The 23,847-nt window shown below is 34.3% G+C and overlaps 3 protein-coding genes across 3 annotated transcripts; 1 reads left to right on the top strand and 2 right to left on the bottom strand.

The window, feature by feature from the left end:
* The first annotated feature begins 883 nt into the window (after window positions 1-883).
* On the top strand, window positions 884-20,092 carry LOC123009118. The gene is made up of 11 exons (XM_044405241.1): window positions 884-1,114; window positions 1,398-1,864; window positions 7,423-8,122; window positions 12,717-12,813; window positions 12,866-12,960; window positions 14,869-14,993; window positions 15,116-15,242; window positions 16,360-16,493; window positions 16,578-17,002; window positions 17,049-17,650; window positions 19,763-20,092. Exons 1-11 carry the CDS (start codon window positions 1,016-1,018, stop codon window positions 20,036-20,038), a joined length of 3,147 nt encoding a protein of 1,048 aa, XP_044261176.1. The 5' UTR covers window positions 884-1,015; the 3' UTR covers window positions 20,039-20,092.
* LOC123009403 (hyaluronidase-like) lies at window positions 14,332-15,598 on the bottom strand. Its single transcript, XM_044405688.1, has 3 exons — window positions 15,476-15,598; window positions 14,574-15,420; window positions 14,332-14,522 (listed from the first exon to the last, which is right to left on the bottom strand). Exons 1-3 carry the CDS (start codon window positions 15,544-15,546, stop codon window positions 14,364-14,366), a joined length of 1,077 nt encoding a protein of 358 aa, XP_044261623.1. The 5' UTR covers window positions 15,547-15,598; the 3' UTR covers window positions 14,332-14,363.
* Window positions 20,074-23,575, bottom strand: LOC123009402 (protein suppressor of white apricot). Its single transcript, XM_044405687.1, has 8 exons — window positions 23,351-23,575; window positions 22,967-23,303; window positions 22,704-22,917; window positions 22,179-22,267; window positions 21,663-21,879; window positions 21,137-21,616; window positions 20,837-21,088; window positions 20,074-20,431 (listed from the first exon to the last, which is right to left on the bottom strand). Exons 1-8 carry the CDS (start codon window positions 23,536-23,538, stop codon window positions 20,115-20,117), a joined length of 2,094 nt encoding a protein of 697 aa, XP_044261622.1. The 5' UTR covers window positions 23,539-23,575; the 3' UTR covers window positions 20,074-20,114.
* Between the last annotated feature and the right edge of the window lie 272 nt (window positions 23,576-23,847).

The following is a 23,847-nucleotide window of genomic DNA, read 5'->3' as shown; positions in this document are numbered from 1 at the left end:
TTTTTTGCCTTATTTTACGAAATCTTGCGAAAAAACTGAATTTTGATCTTAAAAAGGACTTTAACGTTTGAAAATGGCTAAAATAACACAATTAACGCGTGGTTTAGTAATTTTTGACGAAATAATTGCGCTTCTGTCGAAAAATGTGCCAAAACACTTAAATCTTTAAATCTCAATTTATTTATCTAAATCTAGTGTCAACCTGCCACCTATCAGAAAATTACATCGTTTATAAAAATATTGTTATTTTCGAATTTATCTGGTGATTTTTCCGCCTGGTTTGCGAAAAAAACTGATTTTTTAGCTTAAGTTTGGCCGAAACAACAATTTTTGGCATAAATTCGGAACTTTTTGTTTTTTTTTTTTGACGAAATAATTGCGGTTCACTCGAAAACTGTGTCCAAACTTTTGAAAAAGGCAAAAATAATGTAATTTTTAAACTAATGTGATAATTTTATGGCTTATTTAAACCAAATTTTGGAAAAATACCTCGTTTTTCGAGATGTGGATAAAACATGACTCCCTGGTATAATACAATAGTAAATTTTGTAGTTAAAGGTTGGTACAAAAAACAAACATTTAAAAAAATAACAAGGTACTCGACTAACGTGTCCAAACCGGCTTTGAACCCTGCTGTCTTCCCTTAATGCGCATCATTGACTTGAAATAATAATTATTAATTTTGTAATTGACTTGACATTTTGTTTTTCACCAAAAGTTGGTAACATTATTAGTATTACCAAAATTTATGAAAACCCAGTGTTAAATCATTCGCAACAACTTTATCTATTAAAATCTCATGTCATTCTGTCAGTTATTACAAAATTTCCTCGTTTAATTTTCCATTGGGTGAGATTTTTCCATGATTAGCGTTTAGGGATTTCGTCATTGGTCAGTTGGTACCTCTACTAGTGGAAGGTTATGGCGACCGTAGTGTCAGTGTCAAAGATTCGTTGAAAACCGATAAAATGTTGTTTTTAAAAAGTGTTGTGAAGTGTTGAACTAAAGACTGTCCATGACAGACCCCGAAGACATGAAGGCGAAATCGTCGAAACGTATGGCTGGGATAATAATGATGTCTCGAAAATCGATCGCCAAGGACGGTGTTGTGACAGTACGTATGACACTCATTACAAGATTTAAATAAAAAATGTGTAATTTGCACCGAAAACAAGCCATAATTCGCTCAATTATTCAAACCCTAAAACCACTCATCCTTATCACAATGATAACAACAAGAGCCTCCGCTGTGATAACATGTGCATGTTGGTGGCATACTACCTATTCAAAAACTATGTTTTAAACTTTCGTAAATTCCGCCGTTTTTACCTAAGCTACCCCCCAGTGAGTGTCCCTCACACTACAGCCCCCCTCACTGTTTTTTTTTTCTGTTGCAGACCTCGGGCATCGGCATGCCAAGCCTCTACCACGCTCTAGTCGTCATCTTCCTCGAGTTCTTCGCATGGGGGCTGCTCACAATGCCCGTCATATCAGTATTAAACACCACATTCCCCGACCACACTTTTCTAATGAACGGCTTGATTATGGGGATCAAGGGGATTTTGTCGTTCCTGAGTGCACCGTTAGTGGGGGCACTTTCGGATGTTTGTGGTCGAAAGTTGTTCCTTTTGATTACGGTGTTCTTCACATGTCTGCCGATCCCACTAATGACGATTAATACGTTTTGGTTTTTCGCCATGGTCAGCATTTCGGGGGTTTTTGCGGTCACTTTCAGCGTTGTTTTTGCCTATGTGGCCGATGTTACTGATCAAAAGGACCGGTCTTTGGCCTATGGATTGGTTAGTGCCACTTTTGCCGCCAGTATGGTTATCTCACCAGCGCTGGGGGCTTACCTGATGGAGAGGTAAGTGACGGGTAATTAGGCCTTGACGGAAATTACGTTGTTTGTTTACTATTTTTGATTTGTAATCTCTCTAATTTAGTTAATTTAGTTATAAATAATAAGGTGAGTTTGGTGGTCAATTAGAACGTTTTTTTTTTAATTTGAAATCTGGTCATGTTTTTTATGATTGATGATGATTCATTATTTTATTGAAAGAGAAATATTTTTGTGTCTGATATCAGACTCCATTAACATTTGCTGCTATCATTGGTAATTTTATCAGACACTCAACATAAAAAATAATCAGTGATAACGCTTTTTTTACATAATTTGTTTAAAGTAATGTCCATAAAAAAATACAAGTACAACCAAGAATTGTTTAACACACAAAATAAGTTTATAGAATTTTTATTGAGAACACTTTTGTTTGTAATAAAATTCAATAAAACTTGAATGAGGAAATTTTTTATAATTTGTTTTGTTTTTCATAAAAAAAATCGTTAATTTGTAATTTCGGTCTAGATATGAGTTTGTATTAAACAAGAATTCACAGTGTATGAAAAAAAATGAATTTGGCATTATTTTTGACGAAATTTTGCGGAACAATTTGATTAAAAAAATCTGCCAAAACGCTCGAAAAAGCAACGTAGTGATTTTTTGGCTTGAAAACTTGCTTAAACTCTTCTAAAAAGCAAAATTGTTTTTTCTTCAATGTATTTGATAATATTTTTAAACGAATTTAATATTATTGCGGCTGTTTTTAACACAGTTTCGCAAAAAGTTAAGTGTAGACATTTGAAGAAGTCAAAAATGCCTTAGTTTAGAATTAATTTACTGTTTTTATGGTCATAATTCATCCTACCTGGTCACCCGAAGGTTAATGTAATTTAATATTTTTTTACTGGAAAAGGCATCGAAATATGCAAAAATATTGTTATTTTAGCACAATTTGTTTTTTTTAACCAAGCTCACAAACATGCTTAAATATGTAAAAAAATGTAAAAATAACCCTATTTTTTACTTAATTCAATAATAATAATAAAATAATTGCATTTTTAATTGAAAAATGTTTTAAAACGCTTGAAAAGGCCAAAAATTATTTCGTTTTTGCATTAGTTTGGTATATGTATTACTTATTTGATGTTTTTTAGTAAAAAAAAAACTGGGTTTAAGTTCAAAACGCAGTTTATTTTGACGTTTTTTAAAGTTTTGTAAAATAATTATGCTTTTAGTTGAAAAATCTGCTAAAACGTTTGGAAAAGCAACGAGATAATTTTTCGGTTCAAAAACATGCTTAAACTCTCAAAAGAAGCAAAAATAATTTCTTTTCCGTGATAGTTTATTCATTTTTTGCCTTATTTGTGACGAAAATTTTCAAAGTAATTGCGATTCTGACTAAGAAACGTCTTAAAATGCTCTAAAAACAGAAAGTGGCATTATTTTTGTACGAATTTTTTTAGCACAATGTAAAAAAGTAAAAATAACACTATTTTTGAGTACATTTTATGATTTGTGACGAAATAATTTTGTAAATTTCTGACCGAAAAATGCTCAAAAAATCATAAAGAAAGTCATTTCAATCCAATTTGATGATTTTTCAATGTGTTTTAACAGAATCTTGCAAAAAACATGATGTAAGTAAGCAAAAGTCATTATTTTTTACTTAATTTGATGATTTTTTGGTATATTTTTGTCCAAATTTTTGGAGATAATTCCCTTTTTTAATTGAAAAATGTTTAAAATGCTTGAAGAAGGCAATATAAAGGGTGTTTCACGTAATTTTACGAGGCCTGCTCTTGTAAGATGCAATCAATAATACATATTCCGATATGAACTCGATTACAAATTTTGAAAAATTGGATAATCTTTTCTAGTTTGTTCACCCTTTAAAAAAATACAACGTTTTTAGTTAGTTAGTGATTAAGATAGATAAACTACAATCATATTCATGCCGTCTCTTGATAGAACAAATGATAATTGTTTCTGAAAAACTGCAGTTTATGACTATTAATGAAACAGTGATTAGTTTGACAACTACTGTCATGGGTTTCCAAAAATGAAATAATTAAATGTGTATTTTTTGTATCCAGTGTTTTGTGACTTTTGTATATTTGGGTGCGTACATTAGGCGCAAGCCTCGTAAAGTTATGTGAAACACCCTGTATAATATAATTGTCTGATTTTCCGACTTGTTTTTCACGAGTTTTTCTAAAATAATTGCGCTTTTGACTAAAAAACATCCGAAAATGCTCTAAAATCGAAAAAAAATTTTTTTTAGCACAATTTTGCAAAAAGTAGAGTTTTCATCGCAAAAATTTGCTTAGACATTCGAAAAAGCCGCAAATAACACCATCTTCGACTTAATTTAGTGTTTTTTTTTTGGCTTAGATTTAATGAAATTTTACGAAATAATTTTTGTGGCTAAAAAACGTGTTAATAAAGCTTGAAATATGCAAAAATTCGTCATTTTTATCTCACTTTTGTGCTTTTTGGATCCAAAAACATGCTTAAACTTTTTAAAAAATGAAAACATAATTTTTGACTTTTAGTGATTTTTGGTCTTATTTTTAACGAAAGTTTGTAAAATACTTTCTTAAACTGACTGAAAAAACGTGATAAAATGTCCAAATAAACACGTAAATAACTCAACTTTTAATCCAATTTAGTAATTTTTCGATATGGTTTTAGCAAAATTTTGCAAAGAACTGTGTTTTAAGCTTAAAAACGTAACTAAATCTTAAAAAAATAACACAATTTTCTACATGATTTGCTCTTTTTCCGGCGTATTTTGACTAAATGTAGGGAGATAATTGCGTTTCTTATTGAAAAACTCTTGAAAGAAGACGAAAATAGTGTCGTTTTTAAATAAATTTGGTAATTTTTTGCTCTATCCTGAGTTTGTAGCTTATAAAAGAACTGAAATATTTGAAGGTAATCTAATTTTTGGCTTAAATAAATAATTTCTTGACTTATTTTTGACAAATTTCATGAAATAATTGCGTTTCTGTCAGAAAAATGTGCCAAACCACTTAAAAATGTGTTTTTTTGAACTAGATTCGTAATTTTTCGGTATACAGGGGTGCGCCAGAACTCGCGCCCCAGAGAAAATTTTCAAGAAAGATAACATGAAAAAAATGTTTAAAAATTGTATGTGTCAAAAAAAATTTACATTTATTTTTTGACATTTGACATTTTTTTTATATCTATTTAAGGATACGGATGATCTTGTATATGTTTTTTTACAATTATTTAGTAAAGGGACAAAAATTTTGCCAATAAAAGCCACAAATAACATTGAACAGAGTTACAATTTAGGATACAGCTTCCTAGTTTCCTCTTTTAATAGCCTATAGCAAAAAAACTTGGAAAATTATTTTTCCAACAGAAATAAATAGAGTCATAGTGCAAAATTTAATTTAATTTTATTTTTACAACAGAAATAAAGAGTCAAAGTGCAAACTTTAAACCCTCATAACTTCGAAATTTTTATGGATAATTTTTTTTTAACATTTTTTCCATGTTCCTGGTATCTTACCTTATATGGTATTTATCTCTGGGGCGCGAGTTCTGGCGCACCTAGTATTTTGGCAAAATCTAGCAAAAAATTCGTAATTTTTCGGTATATTTTGGCAAAATCTAGCAAAAAAAACTAAGTTTCAAACCCAAAAAAGTGCTTAAACGTACAACAACTTAACATTATTTTTGGCCAAATTTAGTGTTTTTTTTTGTCTTATTTATTTATACGAAATTTCGTCAAATAATAGCGTTTCTGACTGAAAAATGTGATAAAACGCTCGATATGGTCAAAAATAATACTTTATATGAACCAATTTTTTAGTGTGTTTAGGCAAAATCTTACAAAAAACTGAATTTTTGTCTTAAAAACGTGACTAAATTCACGAGCGCCATCTCTGATCTCTCGACAACGGACTTCAAAGTTGGATAAAAATAAAAACAAGGTTATTTTTGACTTGATTTGATGAGTTTTCGGATCGGTTAATCGAAATCAACTCAAACAAAACGCTCGAAAAAGGCAAAAACAACAACAATTTCGTCTGAACGTGATTTTTCAGCTTATTTTCGACAAAATATCACAAAATAATTGTTTCTGGCTGAAATTAAGTTGGTAACATTGATTAAATTGAAAATAAAGAATCTCCAAAAGTACGATTATTTTGTTTGTCTGATTGCACGAAAAATATAACGGAAAAAACCAAAACAGTGGTGAAATTCTTCTGTCTCAATGTTGCCAACTTAATTTCAATATCATAGACTACTTTGGTCGCAGACTTAATTGTTTTAATTGAAATCTTGACAGATTTGTCAACAAGAAATTACCACCTACGATTTGAATTTTTAGGAAAATGACGTTTTTCATGTTGTTTGTAACTAGAATTTTCAGAAGTAATTTTGAATACCTAGACGACATGGGCGTCGTTTGGGGGGGGGGGGGGGGRMSGGGGGGGGGCATGTCCCCCCCCCCCCTGGAAGTTAGCCTAAGACATTTTTTCGGAATAATATTCCGTTAGCGGTAAACTATTTTTTTTCCAATTTTGTTGTGAAAAGCAACCATTGTGATATGTCATTTTAGTTGTCAAATGTGTTTAATTTTATCACTAGTTATAAAATATGACATTATTTTATCACTAGTGTTAAAAAGTGTGACATAAAGGAAACAAATAACACTATTTTCATGGCAACGCCACGACCTAGTATAGTATGAGTTTGGAAAATTATTGAAATCACAGATTTTAATTCGAATTCGAATATCCTATGCTTTTCACAACCAAATTGGAAAAAACCTTGTATAAAACACGATTCAAAATGGCTGTTTTTTGCACACGTCTAGTAAAAAATACGCTCATTTTGTAACTTGTTGCATAAATAGCTAACATTTTTTTTAGTAACATTTTTTAACTTTTTTATCATAGACGATTTTGGTTGAGAAAAACGAAATTTAAAACTTTTATTTTTTTTAATTTTTTTTATTTCTATTGATCATTATTTTTTTGAATGTATTTTGAAAGAGTTTTTATTTTATGTTTTGATTTCCAATTCTCATTTTTCTTAGTATTTATTAGTTCATGTTATTTACTGATTTGTGTTATTTTATGCTTAAGTTTTATAATTTTTATATTTTTTTATTTTTTTTACTTTTACACTTTTAGACTCCAACTTAGGGTTTTAGAGATTCCTGTCTTATGGTTTCATTTATAATTTCCGTTAGAAAAAATATGGTTTTATGTTCCTATTTTGTATAACATGTTTTTGTGTTTGCAATAAAATATTTATTTTTAAAGTGCGATGAGGTTGCCCCTCTCTAAAAAAATTGGAACGACGCCCATGGTTGACGGTTGACGTTTTCTGACAACCTACTGTCAACTATCAATTGAGTTATCTATACAAGTTCACAGGTGACTTAACCTACATTTTTGACACTAGTTACGATGATATCTTTTGTTTGTCACTACAAACCAACCTAACCAAATTTATGGCAACCTATTCACGAATATCCCTAAATCCTAGGGAGTAATTTTTTGTTGATACGATAATAAGTTTTTTTTTTTGTCTCTTTTTAGGTGGTCCGTATCGCTGGTGGTCGCCCTCGCCACCGCTGTCGCCATCCTGGACGTCTTCTTCATCCTCGTCGCCGTTCCCGAAAGCCTCCCCGAAAAAGTCCGCGTCTCCCCCATCAGTTGGGAGCAAGCCGATCCTTTCTCCTCCTTGCGTAACGTCGGTCAAGACCCCACAATCCTCCTCCTCTGTATCACCGTTTTCCTTTCCTACCTCCCCGAAGCCGGTCAATACAGTTGCATTTTCGTCTACTTGAAACTGGTAATGGGTTGGAGTGCCCCCATGGTCGCCGTTTTTGTCGGTCTTGTCGGCCTCCTTGCCGTCCTCACACAACTATGTCTTGGTGCATTGATGAAAAACCTCGGTTGTAAACACACAATTATGTTAGGACTCCTCTTCGAAATGTTACAACTGTTGTGGTATGGTTTTGGGACAACGACGTGGATGATGTGGGCGGCAGGGATGTTGGCATCAATGAGTTCGATTACGTATCCGGCGATTTCGGCATTTGTTAGTATTGTGAGTACGCCGGATAGGCAAGGAGTTGTGCAAGGGATGGTGACAGGGATGAGGGGGCTGTGTAATGGCTTAGGACCGGCTATGTTCGGGTTGATTTTCTACGTGTTTCATGTGGATCTCAACGAGGGGGAGAATCAGGAAGGAACGCATGCTACGCCAGTGCACGAGATGGAAACGTACTCGCAGGTTTGTGACAATGCTGCCAACCTCATTTCAGAATGTGACTAAAATTAAAGTCTGTTTTTTTTATTAAATGGAAATGTCATACAGTCTCCTAACAATAGTAGATTATGTTATTAGGAGTAAAAGTGATTGTTTATGTGGCGAAGCTGAACGTTCATGGAAATGGATTCAGCTGAGCCACATAAACTCACTTTTACTCCAAATAACATATACTATTTTATCTGCAAACGATTCAGATGGAGAGAAAAGAGCAACACACCAATAATCAAGTAAATCACCTCAATAATCAGGACGCTTTGCAATAAAATCATAACAAACGTCACGCGTTAGTTTCGGAATTTGTGTTGAGATTTCGAAAGTGTTGATTAATTTAACTGGTGAATAACTGGTGTAGTTTATAGTGCAAAATGTCGACTGCTGATAATCTACCTTGTACCTCTCCAGAAAATGCTGAAAAAGCGAAAGAGACAATAGTGGTAAATGTCAAAGTAAGTGTCAAGTAAAAGTGAAAACGCCTAGGCGTAAAAACAGTGTTTTTACTCCGTGTCTGAAAAGTAAAACTTTTACCTGTGTCATTTACTCATAAAATTGGTCACTTTTATGACGTTTACGGATAAATTAATTTATTAAAAGGAATTGGCACTTCCGGTTTTTGATTTAAAAATCGTCTAAGAAAATTTAAAAATTAAAACACAAAACGGGGACAAATTGGGTATCGCGAAAAGTTTTTGGAAATTTGAAGACAAAAAGAGTACAAGCATAAGTCAGTAAATGATCACCGTTAAAATTTAGACGCAATTTATAATGCAGGTTTGGTAAACATTCTCTAATTTTTAGTAAGACAATGATGATAATACAACATAAGCATCAAAGAGAAAGAACGCCATTAAATTTGCAAAATAACTTTTTTTTTTGTATGGACATCCTTTTTTATTAAAGTTTTTGTAGTAAGTAGCTTTTTGTCCACAACATTGTACTTACTTACAGTTGTGGTTCTATCACGATTATTACCACTGAATTCTGTCTTTGGACATTAGGTAGTAATGTCTGTCCTCAGGTATTCGATTATAAAGGCTTACAAAGAGCAAACAAGCAGACAAGATTCATAAATGTCAAAATTTTGACATCACAAAATGAACACATAACCATATTTTTTTCACAAAATTTTTAGGGACAAAAAGAAAATTTATGGCTATGGAGATAAGCTGCTACCAATTTTTCCACCAAAATTTTGACTTGATATTTTCCATTAACAAAAAACATACTTTAGGTTCGATTTCATTTATTTTGAGAGAATTTGTGAAAACTAGTGTTTTTTTAAACGGAAATGTCAACAGTCGTCTAATGATATGGTGTATGTTAAGCACATATTGGCAAAATTTCGAATAATTTTGTAAACTGTTAATAAGTTAATGTAGTCTATTAAAAAAATGAGATGACACTATATTGTTTTTTGTTTTTTGAGCGTTTTGCACATTTTGTAGCCAGAAACTATTATTTTGTCAAAAATAAGTCGAAAAGCCCTCAAATTATAGTGAAAATGTAAAAAAATGGCATTATTATGGCTTTTTTGAGCATTTTTGGCCAAAATTGATGTTTTTTGAATTCCAGGGTGTTTAAACACGTTTTGGCAATGGATACAAAGTTTTTCGAAAAATTGACTAAGAAATTACCAAATTAGATTAACATTGATTTTATTTACTCAATTATTACTACGTTTCCATGAGGAATTGAATTCGAATTGAAAACGGTATTGGGATTGAGTCCGTGTGTGTTTCCATGAAGTAGTTGGAAATCTTTTTTTTTTTTGAAAAAAAAAATGAAAAAAAAAGCAAAACGAAACCAAAATTACTTCACACAACAACGACAGCCTTTCAACGTCACCTTTTTGACACAAGCCCGGCAAAGTACAGTTGGATTCAGTACGATACTGTTTCCATGCATAGAATTGTACAGTCACGAGCAGAAAGAATGACACCCCTATAAACCCGGCCGTCTAGCAAGGGGCTAAACTCAAACCGCAGCAATAAATCTTTTGGGTCATAAACATCAACAAATATTCATTCGAAGGTTTCATCGGCTGGGAAGCATGATTTCGTGCTGTTATATTCGTAATCGAGTAAATTAATAAATGTAAATTAATTCACTATTTACTCAAAATGATTAAAACTGTATTACGCAAATTAGAATAGGAATTATTTGATGTGTCAACTTTTTAAGTAAAGCATGATTTTAATTTTCTAATTAATATAAATAAACACTTTCTATAGATTTCCAACGCAAAAAGTAATTGTTTGTGTCGCCCATTATCCAAGAGTTGATTTACAGAATGCGAATTAATATTAATTGTTGTTGAAATTAGTAGCAAATCAATATTTGATTGCAATTATTAATGTTGTGGAAACGGGTTTTAATTTTATAATTAAAAAATAGTATCGTCATCGACATCGGATTATTTTTAAAACCTAAACGCCTTCGGTGTTTGCACTTTTCTTCATCCTGCTTTATTATTATAATCACTATCAACCGAATATCGGGGGCAGTTTCGGGCGCTGTGGGTGGTTCATGCACCCTTTAATCAGTGAAAAAAAGGATTAGAATGACGAATTTCTGTCAGCTATGGAGAGTTAGATATGGGATACCACACTGTTATTTAAAAATTTTATTTAGATTTACTTCACTTCTATTTATTTACTTTGCATTGTAAAATGTGAAATAAAAATTTTATTGCAATTATTAAAATTCATTTTATTTAGAAATTGTTTAATAAAAAATATTTTGTTAGGTGTCTGTTATTATTAAAACAAATAAAAATAAAAATATTACGAAAATTATTATCGAAAAATAAATAAACCAGTTATTGAAAATCTATACCAAAAAACTATAATAAAGAAAAAGTTTTAATCATTTTGAGTAAACAGTGAATTAATTTACATTTATTAATTTACTCGATTACGAATATAACAGCACGAAATCATGCTTCCCAGCCAATGAAACCTTCGAACGAATATTTGTTGATGTTTATGACCCAAAAGATTTATAGCTGCGGTTTGAGTTCAGCCCCTTGCCAGCCGGCCGGGTTTATAGGGGTGTCATTATTTCTGCTCGTGACTGTACTTTCAATCCCGATACGATCCCAGAATTTGCCGTATCGACCTTGAGATTCAAAACGATTTCAATACCGATTTTAAAGTGTTTCCATGGCCGTATTGAATCTCAATACCGTTTTCAATTCGAATTCAATTCCTCATGGAAACGTAGTATATGTTGCAAAACAATTACCAAAAAAAATATTTTTTTTTATTTCTTTGACTTGATTTAGCTCGTTTTTGAGCAAAATTCTGTCAAAAAATAAGCCGAAAAACCACAAAATTTTAATGAATATGTTGCTTTACCTTTTTTTAAGTTTACGTATGTTTTAAACTAAAAATTTAAGGTTTTTGCGAGATTTTTCTGAAATAAATAGGAAATCAAGTTACAATTTTTGTGTTTTTCAAGTGTTTTATCATGTTTCTCAGGTAAAAACACAAAAACTCATTTGTTTTGATAAATTTTGTCGAAAATATGTCGCTAAATTAGGGTCAAAAACTCAATAAATTTGCCATTAATATTTTGTTATTATTTATTTTATTATTATTTTTGCCTTTTCGAGCGTTTTAGTACGTTTTTTGACCAAAATTGATGTTTTTTGTTTTGTAGTGTGTAGGCACGATTCTGAAGTGATTACAAAGTTTTTCGAAAAATTTTGCTAAAACTGTTTGAGAAATTACCAAATTAGATTGACATTAATTTTATTTTATGTCACTCATTTACATTTAGCTTGTCTTTGAGCAAAATTCTGTTAAAATATAAGACGAAAAACCAAATTTGATTGAAAATGGTGTTGCTTAATTAAAGCACATTTTCGAACTAAGAATTTAAGTTTCTAAAACACAAAAAATAGCTCAAAATAGAGTTAATTGTGTCTTTTTCGAGAGTTTAAGCACGTTTTTTAAGCAGAAAGCTTTATTAATTTCGAAAAAAATTCATTTTAAATAAACATAAACTTTTGACTGTATTACTTTAGAGAAAATTTTAAATCATAGTTTGTTAGTCTGGTAAAACATTCAGCTCTTTTTTTTTAAATTATTTTGACATTGATATAAAAAAAGTATACAGGGTGTCCCAGGAGTAATAAATATATAAAATCTTTGAAGCAACCAACATTACATTTCAGTTATCTTTGAAATGTAATGTTAGTTGCTTCAAAAATTTTTTTAGACTCATTACTACTCGTTGAACAGCCTGTATAATAATATTTCTGATCAAAGTGGTCTGCGGCTGTGAAATTAGGTTGGCAATAATGAACAATGTTGAACCAAAAGTAGAACTTCATTTATTTTGAGAAATAAAGTGTTTTTTTTTAACGGAAATGTCAAACAATCAACGTTGGCACCACCAGCAATTCATTCAATGTATTTTAATAAAGTAAGTTGGCAGATCTGGTTTTTAGTTTCATTTGAAAACAATTAAAAAAAAAGAAAATTCAAATTATGTAATAAGTATGTAAAAAATTCTGACTTGGTGACTATTTGGTAATAGATTGCTTTTGTTTCAGTTGGTGCCTGGTCCCCCCTTCGTGTTTGGGGCTTTTCTAGTCATTTGCGCCCTTCTTGTAGCTTCATTTATCCCGACAAAATCCAGTACTGATTCAAGTGAGTTTTTCTTGCGTTAAGAATTTGATAATTGAGTTAATATTTGTGTTAGGTATCCCCCTGGACACGCACTATGAGATGGAAAGGGGCCAGAAGGTCGCAGGCACTTTGAGTCCTTTGATTCCGAGCCGGAGCATCGAAAACGCAGCAATATTATAAGTAATAAATCGCTCGCCACAAATTGATGCTAATTGTAATTCCTTACTTTTCTAAAATCGATCTATTTTGTTAGAAATTAAACAAAAATGTATATAATGGTGTAATGAGAGAGGGAGGGATGAATTGTGTGTGGATTTTAGAAAAGTGACTTTATTGTTGAACATTATTGTTATTTAGTCGAAGAATTTACAGTACATGAAATTTTATTTTTTCTTATATCTATCTACTTAGAAATTACGCTTTACTCTATTTATTTTTGTATTAATTTACGGCCGAAAATTGCCATCTAAGTGTTTCATGCACTGTCTCTATCCTTTCACACTTTGTGTACAAAAAATTCAAAACGTAGAGTTGTAGTCGACAGGACCATATTGTTTTGAATAATGCAACAGCAGCGCAGCTATTGGATTCGTCAAGCACTAGCATGAGGTGTTCTTTGCTAAATTCACACGCGAAAAGTATTGATTTATTGTGATATTTTACGTAATTGTACTTAGATACAAATGTTTTTGGTTTAAGTAGAACATCTCATAATGCAGGGTTAGAGAAAAATGCTGTTAGATTAATTCTATGTGACTAACAAATAACGAATGTCACGCTTGCGACATGGTTGACAAAAACGTTTCAAATGAAAGTATTTTAGCATAGGGATAAATTTAAAGTGTAAAAAAGGCAAAAAATAAATCATTGTTTCTGTAAACTGTCTTTTATTAAAATTACCTGACCGAGGATTTATGAACCAATGGCTGTTCTTTACAGGTTACTGTAAAATTAAGTTTAAAATGAAAACCATAGACCAACAAAAAAATATACTTTATTGGTCTGTGATAAAAACCACAGACAACAACCTTTTTACAGATTACCATAAAATAATGTTTAAAAACGTGACAGGAAACTAAAACATACTTTATTTTGTAATTTTTAGCGAAAATTTCTCGATTTAAGAGTGCATAGGAGTATTTTGGCGGAAATTTTAAATTTAAAGTCGCGCATGGTCTCATACCATAAATCGGAAATGTTTATTAATTCCAAGTGCATAGGTACAAAAATTATTATTATAGAAAAAATAAAATTTAAAGCAATAAATTTAAGCATGTTTTCAACAAGTTCAAGTCATGGAATTACAGCACAGGGTGGCCAACTTACAATTGACGGCAACCAACCTTACACCGTGTATTGCTGGTTGCCTGTATGCTCCATTATTTTAGTAAGATTATTATTAAATTGTCAAAATTGTTCCAAGTTTTATTGAACCGTAGGAAAAATTATATGCATTGCACTGGAGAAAAGTGTCTTTTCCTCCTTTAGTGAAACTTGTCACCTGTGGGAGGAAAAAATACACTTTTCTCAGGCGGAAAATTAAAAATTTGAACTCGTAAAATTTATTTCAACTAAAAATTATTGACTAGACTTGGCCCTAAAACATTATCAACATATTCGTACAAATCCAGACATTTGTTTTTCGTATTAACATCATTGCTACTGCCCCAAATCACCACACCGTCAATATCAGAAGTGGACAAGGTCAAAACCGCATTGAAGAGATCTTCCTACGAAAAAAAATCACTTAACTTCGCTCAAAAAAAAAACCTGAAACACACTTTTGTGAGAAAAACTTGTCCTCCGTGGTACTTGTACCAGAAATAAGGCACAATTTTTGGCCGATGCGTCCTGGTTTTGACATAGGTGGCCACCCGATGCGCCTCATTGATCCTTCCTTCAATCATCTGAATCTTCTCTTTTGCACTCAATCTCCCATCGAAATAAATCGAAGGATGGAGATTATCGCTCATTTGAAACAACCATTCCAATCTATCATTCTCCTTTTGCACCTCGTTGGGGCACTCCACCTTCATGTTGTTTGGCGACATGTTGAAACAGTACGGATACGCATAGTACCCCCATGTGGCGTTCTTTCGCAAGTTTTTAGCTACGAAAAGCGTCTCCTCCATGAACTTCCTCGCGTGGAACTCAAACCTGCGAGTTGCCTCCTTCTCCAGGAGGAATTTCGGCCAAAAGGGGTGACTCTGGCGCTCGATCTCGACGGAGAGGTCTTTGTAAGGGGACAACGAGCCGAAATTTTGCCGGTAAATCGGACGCCAACTCTCAAAATCGATTATTCCCAAACCTGAAAAATCTTCAGGGATGAGTTCGGTAAGGAGTTCCTCGAAGAGAGTCAAGTGGAGGGTGAGATTACCCTCCTGGGGGACTCCCCCGTTGCGTTTCATCATCTTACTCCCGTCTTTCAACAAGGCGGGGAAGTTCCCAGGGTCGTATAATATCACAATTTCGTTGCCTCGGAACCGATCGTTTTCGTTCTGAATAATTCCGTATTTTTCAGCAAGGCCTGAAAAGTTCAACTTGTGGGAATCACACTGAAATGTCGGTACGTTCCAGTAGTAATTCAGTTTTTGGCCTTTTTGGAGTCTTTCCCCCAAAATATCGTTACTATATACAAGAAAAAATTGATAATTGAGTGAGACTAGTAGTTATTTACGATTACCTCTCGGTCCCACTTTCCATAATATTAAATAAGAAACGCAAAATAACAAATAAAGCGAAAATGAGCGACATTTTCAGAACGAAAACGTTCTCAACTTCTTTAAATACGTTTGTTTGCGATATCGGTGAAAAAACGCACTAATTTACGCTACCAAAACAATATCGCAAAGTTCCTGCGGAAACTTCTAATTTAAATATGGGAAATAATTAATATGTACATATTTTACACTCATTCTGCACCGACAATGAAGCAATTTGCACCGCGTCTGATTGTATTGAAATCATACAACGGAATTACAGATTTTTGAAAAAAAAATTCAAATTTAAATAAAATGAAGTTGGTACATATGCTGCCAACTTCACTCGAATTTTGAAATAGGGGGCCTTGATACGCCACTGGTTTCCTCAAAATGGAAATTATTTTAATTACTCGATTAGCACAACGATGCAAATTGCTATTTCTTTGCGCTTCTTTATCGCATTGATAAGCATTAACCTCATTACCTTAATTAATTAAAAAAAAATTATTGGAGTGTCGTTACCTTAAAATGTAGCTTTAGACACTTGCAGGTTCGGTTCATGGCAAGAAATTGGGCACAATTATAAGTTTTCTTGACACTTTACAATTATTACTTTTATTAATTTTATTTTTTAATTCGTTGAGTTAATTAATTTTATTTTTTAATCGGTGTCAAGAGTGACGTAACTTTAAAATTGTTGTAGCTATAGACAGATCCCGTCCCGTCTGTGGTAAACAATTTTTGTAAAAATTAGACATGATGTAAATCATTGTTATCCTTAAATTATACAAATAAAGTTTAAGTTTTTTATTTTTATTAGTTTGATATTTCAATTCTTGTCGCAGTGACGTAACTTGAAAATTGTTGTAGCTTTAGCCACGTCCCGGGGCTGTCACCTGTCAAAATGGCAAACGCAATTTTAACAATTTTTCGCAAAATTGGACCTTTGTCGCCACCTAAATTATTACTAAACAACGGGGCTGCTTTAATTCACACTAGGTACGTGCCCCCATTCTTTAAAATAAAAAATTCACAGCTTGAAACAATTATGTAATAAAAGTGAGGTTATGTAATTGTTTTTAGTGGCGATAATAAAGCGAAATGGTATCCCGATCCCGAATACATGTCTCAATTCGACGGCCCCGTCATGTACCCCGACGAAGTGACAAGTAAATGGGTATTGCCTCCATGGAACGCCCAGAAGGCCCCCGTCGAACGCTCCGTCAAAAACCTCACTTTGAACTTTGGGCCCCAACATCCGGCCGCGCACGGAGTCTTGCGCTTAGTTTTGGAATTAGACGGGGAGATGGTACGCAGGGCTGACCCCCATATAGGGCTCCTCCACCGCGGTACTGAGAAACTAATTGAATATAAAACCTACACTCAGGCTTTGCCCTACTTTGACCGGCTTGATTACGTCTCTATGATGTGCAACGAGCAATGCTACAGTCTCGCCGTCGAGAAACTCCTCAACATTGACGTCCCCCTGCGAGCTAAATACATCAGAAGTGAGCCCCATTTCTGTACCAGTCTTGTTGTAACTCAATTTTGTAGCACTATTTGCGGAAATAACACGAATTTTGAACCACATCATGGCTGTGGGGACTCACGCCTTGGACGTGGGGGCCCTAACCCCCTTCTTCTGGCTGTTTGAAGAGCGTGAGAAAATGATGGAATTTTATGAGAGAGTCTCGGGGGCGCGCATGCATGCGGCGTATATCCGACCAGGGGGCGTCTCCCTGGACCTACCATTAGGTCTCATGGATGATATTTACGAATTTGCGTCGAAATTCAGTGAAAGACTTGACGAAGTCGAGGATGTCCTCACCACGAATCGGATTTGGGTGCAAAGAACACAAGACATTGGGATTGTCTCAGCCGAGGATGCCCTCAATTATGGTTTCAGTGGAGTCATGTTACGAGGCTCTGGGATTAAATGGGATTTGCGCAAAGTGCAGCCCTATGACGCTTATGATTTGGTCGATTTTGATGTCCCCATTGGGGTGAAAGGGGATTGTTATGATAGATACCTGTGTCGGATAGAGGAAATGAGACAGTCGCTGAGAATCATCGATCAGTGTCTTAATAAAATGCCTCCCGGGGAGGTAAAGACAGACGATGCGAAATTGACACCTCCAAGTCGGGCTGAAATGAAGGTTTGTGTTTTTGTTACAGATGTATTTACAAGAAATTACCACCTAGGATTCGAACTTTTAGGAAAATTACTAACTAGAATTTTCAGTTAACTGTTATTGACAGTTGACGTATTCTTTCAACTGTCACGCTGACAGATGACTAAACCTAAATTATTAACACTTGTTAGGGACAACCTAGTCACGAATACTAGCTCAATCAAATTAGACAAATCGGTGGAAAAAAATCCTAGAGAGTTGGAACTTTTTTTAAACGCTTTCTTTACACTTGGGTAGACATATATCAAAAGTCCCCGAAGGTGGGGGGTGAGCTCGAGGAGGGGGAAGCTTATATCTCGGAAATTATCACACCTATAGGTTTTTATCTTCTTATCAAAATTAAAGCTTTCCTACAAAAATGGTCCTTTGCATTTTTGTTGTAGGACTAACCGTAAGCGAGTTATAGGGCAGACAAAAAACATCATTTAAAAAAATGTGCTTTATCTGCATTTAAAACGGAATTAGTCTTGTAATTAAAAAAAAAAAACTGACAGTAAATTGAATTTACTGGGTCCAATACTTCATTAAAGGAAGGGGGAGTCACGAGGGTTTATAAATACAAACTTATCGTTTCTGTAATTTATGCAGAATTTTCTGTAGATGTCTATTTCTGCATCAAAATTTCCTACAAAAATGGTCCTATTCATTTTTGTCGTAGGACTAAGCGTAGGCTTCAAAAGTTTGGAGTCTACATAAAATTGCATTAAAAATCCTTTGAAACACATTTCATTAGTATATAAGTATTTATATGTGTAGAGCGTTCCTCAACTAAGCTGGTTTGCCTGAAAGATGACTCGGGTGTAAACATTTAAACGGAGATATAAATAAAAATTTTGGATGAATGAGAGAATCAATCTGTAAAGGGATTAAATTGGCTGTAAATGTTTAAACAAAAATATAAACATAAAATTCTTTAGAGGTATAAAGGGGCACTAAAATTAGATTTTTCTAAAATTAGTTTTTAAGGGAATAAAACGGTGTACACATTTAAAGGGATATAAAAACATTAAATTTAGAAAATATGATCCTTAGAGAGTGTAGAAGTGCACTTTTCAAATTTTAATGTAATAAAATAGAGTTTAAACGCTTAAAAACAAAATTAGAAACATGAAACATGAAATTTCGAATTTTGAGAGTGAAGAAGTGCACTGAGATGACACTTTATGAAAATCAACATTTAATATTTATCCATAAACATAGCCCATGCGAAGAACGAAACTATACTATAACTGAGTCCTATACATAACATAGGTAATTATCTAGCTTTATAGAGTACCTAAGCCTATGGAATGGTTTTGTGAACGGGCCTTTTCCCATTTTATATCAGAAATACACGCGGATAAAGTCGCAGGCAAATGCTAGTTCAGCATATAAGGATGACTTGGAAGACTTGATAGACCCTCGTGGCACCCTCTAATAAACTGTTGGATCCAATACATTCAATTTACTGTAAGCTTTATTTAAATCATCAATATTAAATTATCTATTTATTAATATTGTACTGAACAAGACTGTAATTCGGTTTTCAATGTTTAAGTTGAAGACGAAGATGCAGCATATAAGGACGACTCGGAAGACTTTATAGACTCTCTAATGAAGTGTTGCACCCAATAAAATCAATTTGCTGTCAGTTTTTTCAAATCACAAGATTAATTCTGTTTTAAATGCGGATAAAGCACATTTTTTTAAATGATGTTTTTTGTCAGCCCTATAACTCGCTTACAGTTAGTCCTACAACAAAAATGCAAAGGACCATTTTTGTAGGAAATTTTGTAGGCTTTAATTTTGGTAAGCAGGCAAAAACCGTTAGGAGTTATAGTTTCCGAGATATAAGCAAAAAAACAAAAAAAAAACACTTTTAGCCCCCTCCCCCTCCTCGAACTCGCCCTCCACCTTCGGAGACTTTTGATATATGTCTACCCAAGAATAAAGCAAGCGTTTAAAAAAATTCCAACTCTCTAGGATTTTTGTCCACCCTATTTTTGTCTAATTTGACTGGGCTATTATACCCCTAAATCCTAAGCAGTAGTTTTTTGTTGGTACAATTTTTTCACTTTGTTAAATTATTTGTTACAGACGTCCATGGAAGCCCTGATTCACCACTTCAAGTTGTTTACGCAAGGGTACCAAGTGCCCCCAGGTGCCACCTACACGGCGATTGAAGCCCCCAAAGGCGAATTCGGTGTTTATTTGGTCTCCGATGGCGGTTCAAAGCCCTACCGGTGTAAAATCAAAGCTCCAGGTTTCGCACATTTAGCCGCTTTAGAAAAAGTCGGCAAAAATCACATGTTGGCCGACATTGTTGCCATTATTGGTACCTTGGACGTGGTCTTTGGCGAAATCGATCGATAATAATTTAAGTGTAAATAAATCATTTTAGGCTTAAATAAACTAAAAAATCGTATATTTACAAGTTTGTACTACAGGATCATGAGGAATTGGTCGAACTGCACGATTCTGATCTTCGTTTTCTCTTTTTCGATTTTTTGTGTTTGCTCTTTGAATGTTTCCGTTTGTGTGATTTCTTCTTTTTGGGGCTCCGCTTCCTGTGCTCATCATCGTCGCCTGAATCGTCAATTTGGACTACGTCCTTTTTGCTTGTTTTGTCTTCACTTTCGGCCGATTTTAATTTGAGGAAAGCAGCGGCTTTTTTCTTACGTTCGAGTTGCAAGGCACGGTCTCGAGCCACTGAGACCATTTTCTCACGGGCGGCGGCGGCCAACTTGTCTTTGATTTTGTCCTCGGCTGAAAAAAAGATATTTAATATTATTAGTCTAGTTACAGAATCATGTTGGTATTCAATTTATCCCTAAATATGTCAATATGAATTTCATATTCAAACTTCAACTGCTTTAGTGGCTCAATCTCCAACAAAACTTAACTGCTGCGTTGGAAGCCGTTAAAGGAATTCTCATATCTATCAACTGCCATAATTTTACGATTAATTTCATCAATAATAGATAATTTGTTTGCCTGTCTTGCTACCAACCCAAAGTTCAATAGATAAACTCCCCTAACCTGAGGCTAAAACATTTTAGCATTTTTTTAATATTCAAAAAGCATATTTTATTTTATAACATTGAATACTTAATTGCCTATCAGTAGCAATTGATTTGCCATAAGCAGTTTATTTTTTAACGGGGGAATCACCTCGTTTTGCGTCTTTTCGCTCCTCGATATCGTCAGTAAGATCGATCATTTCCAAAATGGGGTCTTCCCCGTCAAAGACACCGTTCTTGTGACTAGACTCCGTCGTGTCATTTGACGTTTCTCCCTCTTTGGTGACTGGATCAGGTATTTCAGGGGGCTTCTCCTCCTCGTCGCTTTCTTCAACCGGAAGCGCACTTTTTATTTCTTTCGGAGCATCGTCTTTGGGTTTTTTGATGGAAAAACACACAGGTGCTAAAATTAAACTTTGTAATTTAGTTAAAAAAATCAATTGAAACAAACCTATAACTTTTTTTTCTTTTGGTTTGGGTGGGGTGCCCCCATCACCACCCTCCGTAATACTCTTAATTTTGTTCTTGTAATACTTGTAAAATTCGTGGCTTTCGTTAAGAAACTCGAATCGGGGATCCCCCTTCGCCTTGACAATCTCCTCAAACTGTACGCCATTTTTGGCCACGTAAGTCGCCATTTTGTCGATCACGACTTGTACTTCCCCTGTTGGTGTTTTCGCCACGTCCTCGTCCTCTTCCGGTTCCGAATCGGAGCCGTACTGTGCGAGCAAACCGAGCGTACTTTTGGGCGCCTCGACGACTTCCGGTTCCGTCGGGTATGGATTTGACATTTCTTTGCTCACATTTGAGACGATTTGGGCGTAAGGATTCGTGTTTGATGATTGGTGTTGCATGTATTGGGCGTACGCCATCTGTTGGATGTAGGTTTGCATAGTGGGGTCCAAGGGGGTCTCCGGGGGCTGAATGTTTGCTAAAAGAGTTATATAAATATTTTTTCTACTAGTGGTATTGCATACCTTGTCCGTTGCCTTGCTGGTACTGCGCCATCTGCTTGTAGTATTCGTAGTACTGAGCCGCGTAGTAATACTGATAGTACTGCTGTTGGTCGTATGTCATTTCGGGCGGTTTCGCGCTTTCCGATTGGGTGTTTCCCTGGATTCTGTTGACCAATTGTGAATAGGAACAATTGGCCGAAGGCTTGTACGGTATTGTCGGTATTGCAGTTTGTACATCCTGTCAAAGAATGAAATGTTATTTTTCTATTTTATCGGTTGGTGTTTTAAATAAAAAATCAATCTCTATCAAAAATCAAAAATGACCCTAAAAGTGTTCCAAAGACAACTTTTTTAAATCAGTCGTTAACTTTTCGACACACACGAATTATCACCTTAGTACCTGCAAACAGAAAAAAACGTCATTAGTTGTTCACAACATTAAAACTAAGATATTTTATTATCAAAGCTTTTATTTTTTTTACTAATTATACAATTAATTATCACAAAATAAGCGGATTTAGAACCGGAGAAACCTACCGGTTGGCTGGATGTCGATATTAAGCTTGGGTGAAGATAGTGATCGTCTGTTGTTGAACTTGTTTCCGGAGGCTCTTCACGCTTTTCCTCTGAAAACACAAATTTCATAATACTTTCATAAAACAGACCCAATAATGTTTTTTGCACTTTTTTGAGTCTCTAGGACCTCTAGAAATGTAAAAAAAAACGTGAAATGGTTCAATTTTGAAGTTGGAAATTTTTTTATTCTTGTGGAGATTTTGGTCGATTTTTGGCACCCGGAGTGGTCTATTGCCAATAAATATAGTCATTTTAAAGTTTCTTTACCCTTCTTAAAAATTGTATTCGTTTTAAATTGATTTTGTTGCTGATGAATGAAAATTAATTAAACTTCCCCTGTTGTGTATGCAACACACAATACACTGGTGCGAATATCTGGCCTCGCATACACCACACTCACAAATTAAGCAGTGTTGCCAAATTAATTTCAGTCATACGCCACTTTAATTGTGGAATAAAAAAATTGGGTAAATATTATAAACTGACCTTTTTTAGTAGTGGAAGTGACTTGATAGCGGCCACTCTTGATAGCCGCCAACACGTGCCGATAATACTTGTACAAATTGTGTCCCTGGTTGAGAAATCCAAATTGAGGATTATCGGCTTGTTTGGCCTTGATAAGGATTTCCATTTGGGGTCCTTGTTTGCACACAAAAAGCGCCGTTTTCTCAATCCGAATATTCTCCTTCACTGTTTTGGGCTAAAGAAACGCAAATAGTGAAACGTGTGGTGTTTTTCCCACAACTTACAATCGCGATATCAACTGGTACGTCTAAATGTGGAGATGGGACGTACTCCTCGTCCTCTTCTTCAGCCTCTGGGACCGTGGGGGCACTCTCTTGAGCCGGATTTTGTGGAACATCGTAACTATATTGAAATTCGTTCGCTTTCTGTCGTTTTTCTTCCTCCTCTTTGTACATTTGTTCCTCTTCTTCATTGATATGTAAGGAGTAGTACCTTTCTTTATCACACAACTGTTCAAGTTTCCGCTCAGAGTCGCTCAAACCCAACCATCGCATAGCGTCAAAACCCTCGCGGCTCGCTTCGTAGGGTGATATATCCGACAACGCACCCCGACAGTCATATCTACGAGAAATGAAATCATTTCAAAATCATCCAAAAGAGAAACTAACCTATCAATTTTGAGAGCTTCATCTCCCATCCAGGGAATCAAATGGTGGCCTTTATCAATATAAGAGGCCTTTTCATCGTCCCGAAACAACTTACAAGCATAACCGAACACTAAAAGGTCGTCGTGGTTCTCTTTCGGCTTGTTTTTGCGCAAAATTCCCGATTCTGAAGTTGTGCCCCAATGCGCCATACTTGACTTTTGTGTACGTTTCAAACGGTTGGCTAAACTGCAAGCGCTTAGTAGGCAACCAATATTACAATCAATAATTTTAATTAATCTTTACCCAAAACTAAAAGTTTATTAGATTTGCAAATACAGCAAAATTTCTATTAATACACAGTAGTAATCCGTATTTGTAAATGGGTACGCAACCAATGTTGCATTAATAATACAGCGTGATCATTAAAGACTGTTTAAGTTGGCAACATATTTGAAAGTATTTTTGTTAATAATTTGTCACACTGCAACCAGATACCGTTTTGCTCGACAAATACTTGA

This window comes from Tribolium madens, unplaced genomic scaffold (assembly GCF_015345945.1).
Source record: "Tribolium madens isolate multiple individuals breed KSU strain unplaced genomic scaffold, Tmad_KSU_1.1 Scaffold_71;HRSCAF=194;Tcas5.2_LG6, whole genome shotgun sequence".
NCBI classification, from domain to species: domain Eukaryota; kingdom Metazoa; phylum Arthropoda; class Insecta; order Coleoptera; family Tenebrionidae; genus Tribolium; species Tribolium madens.
Note: the sequence above shows the minus strand (reverse complement) of the source record. Positions and strands in the feature narration are given on the sequence as shown.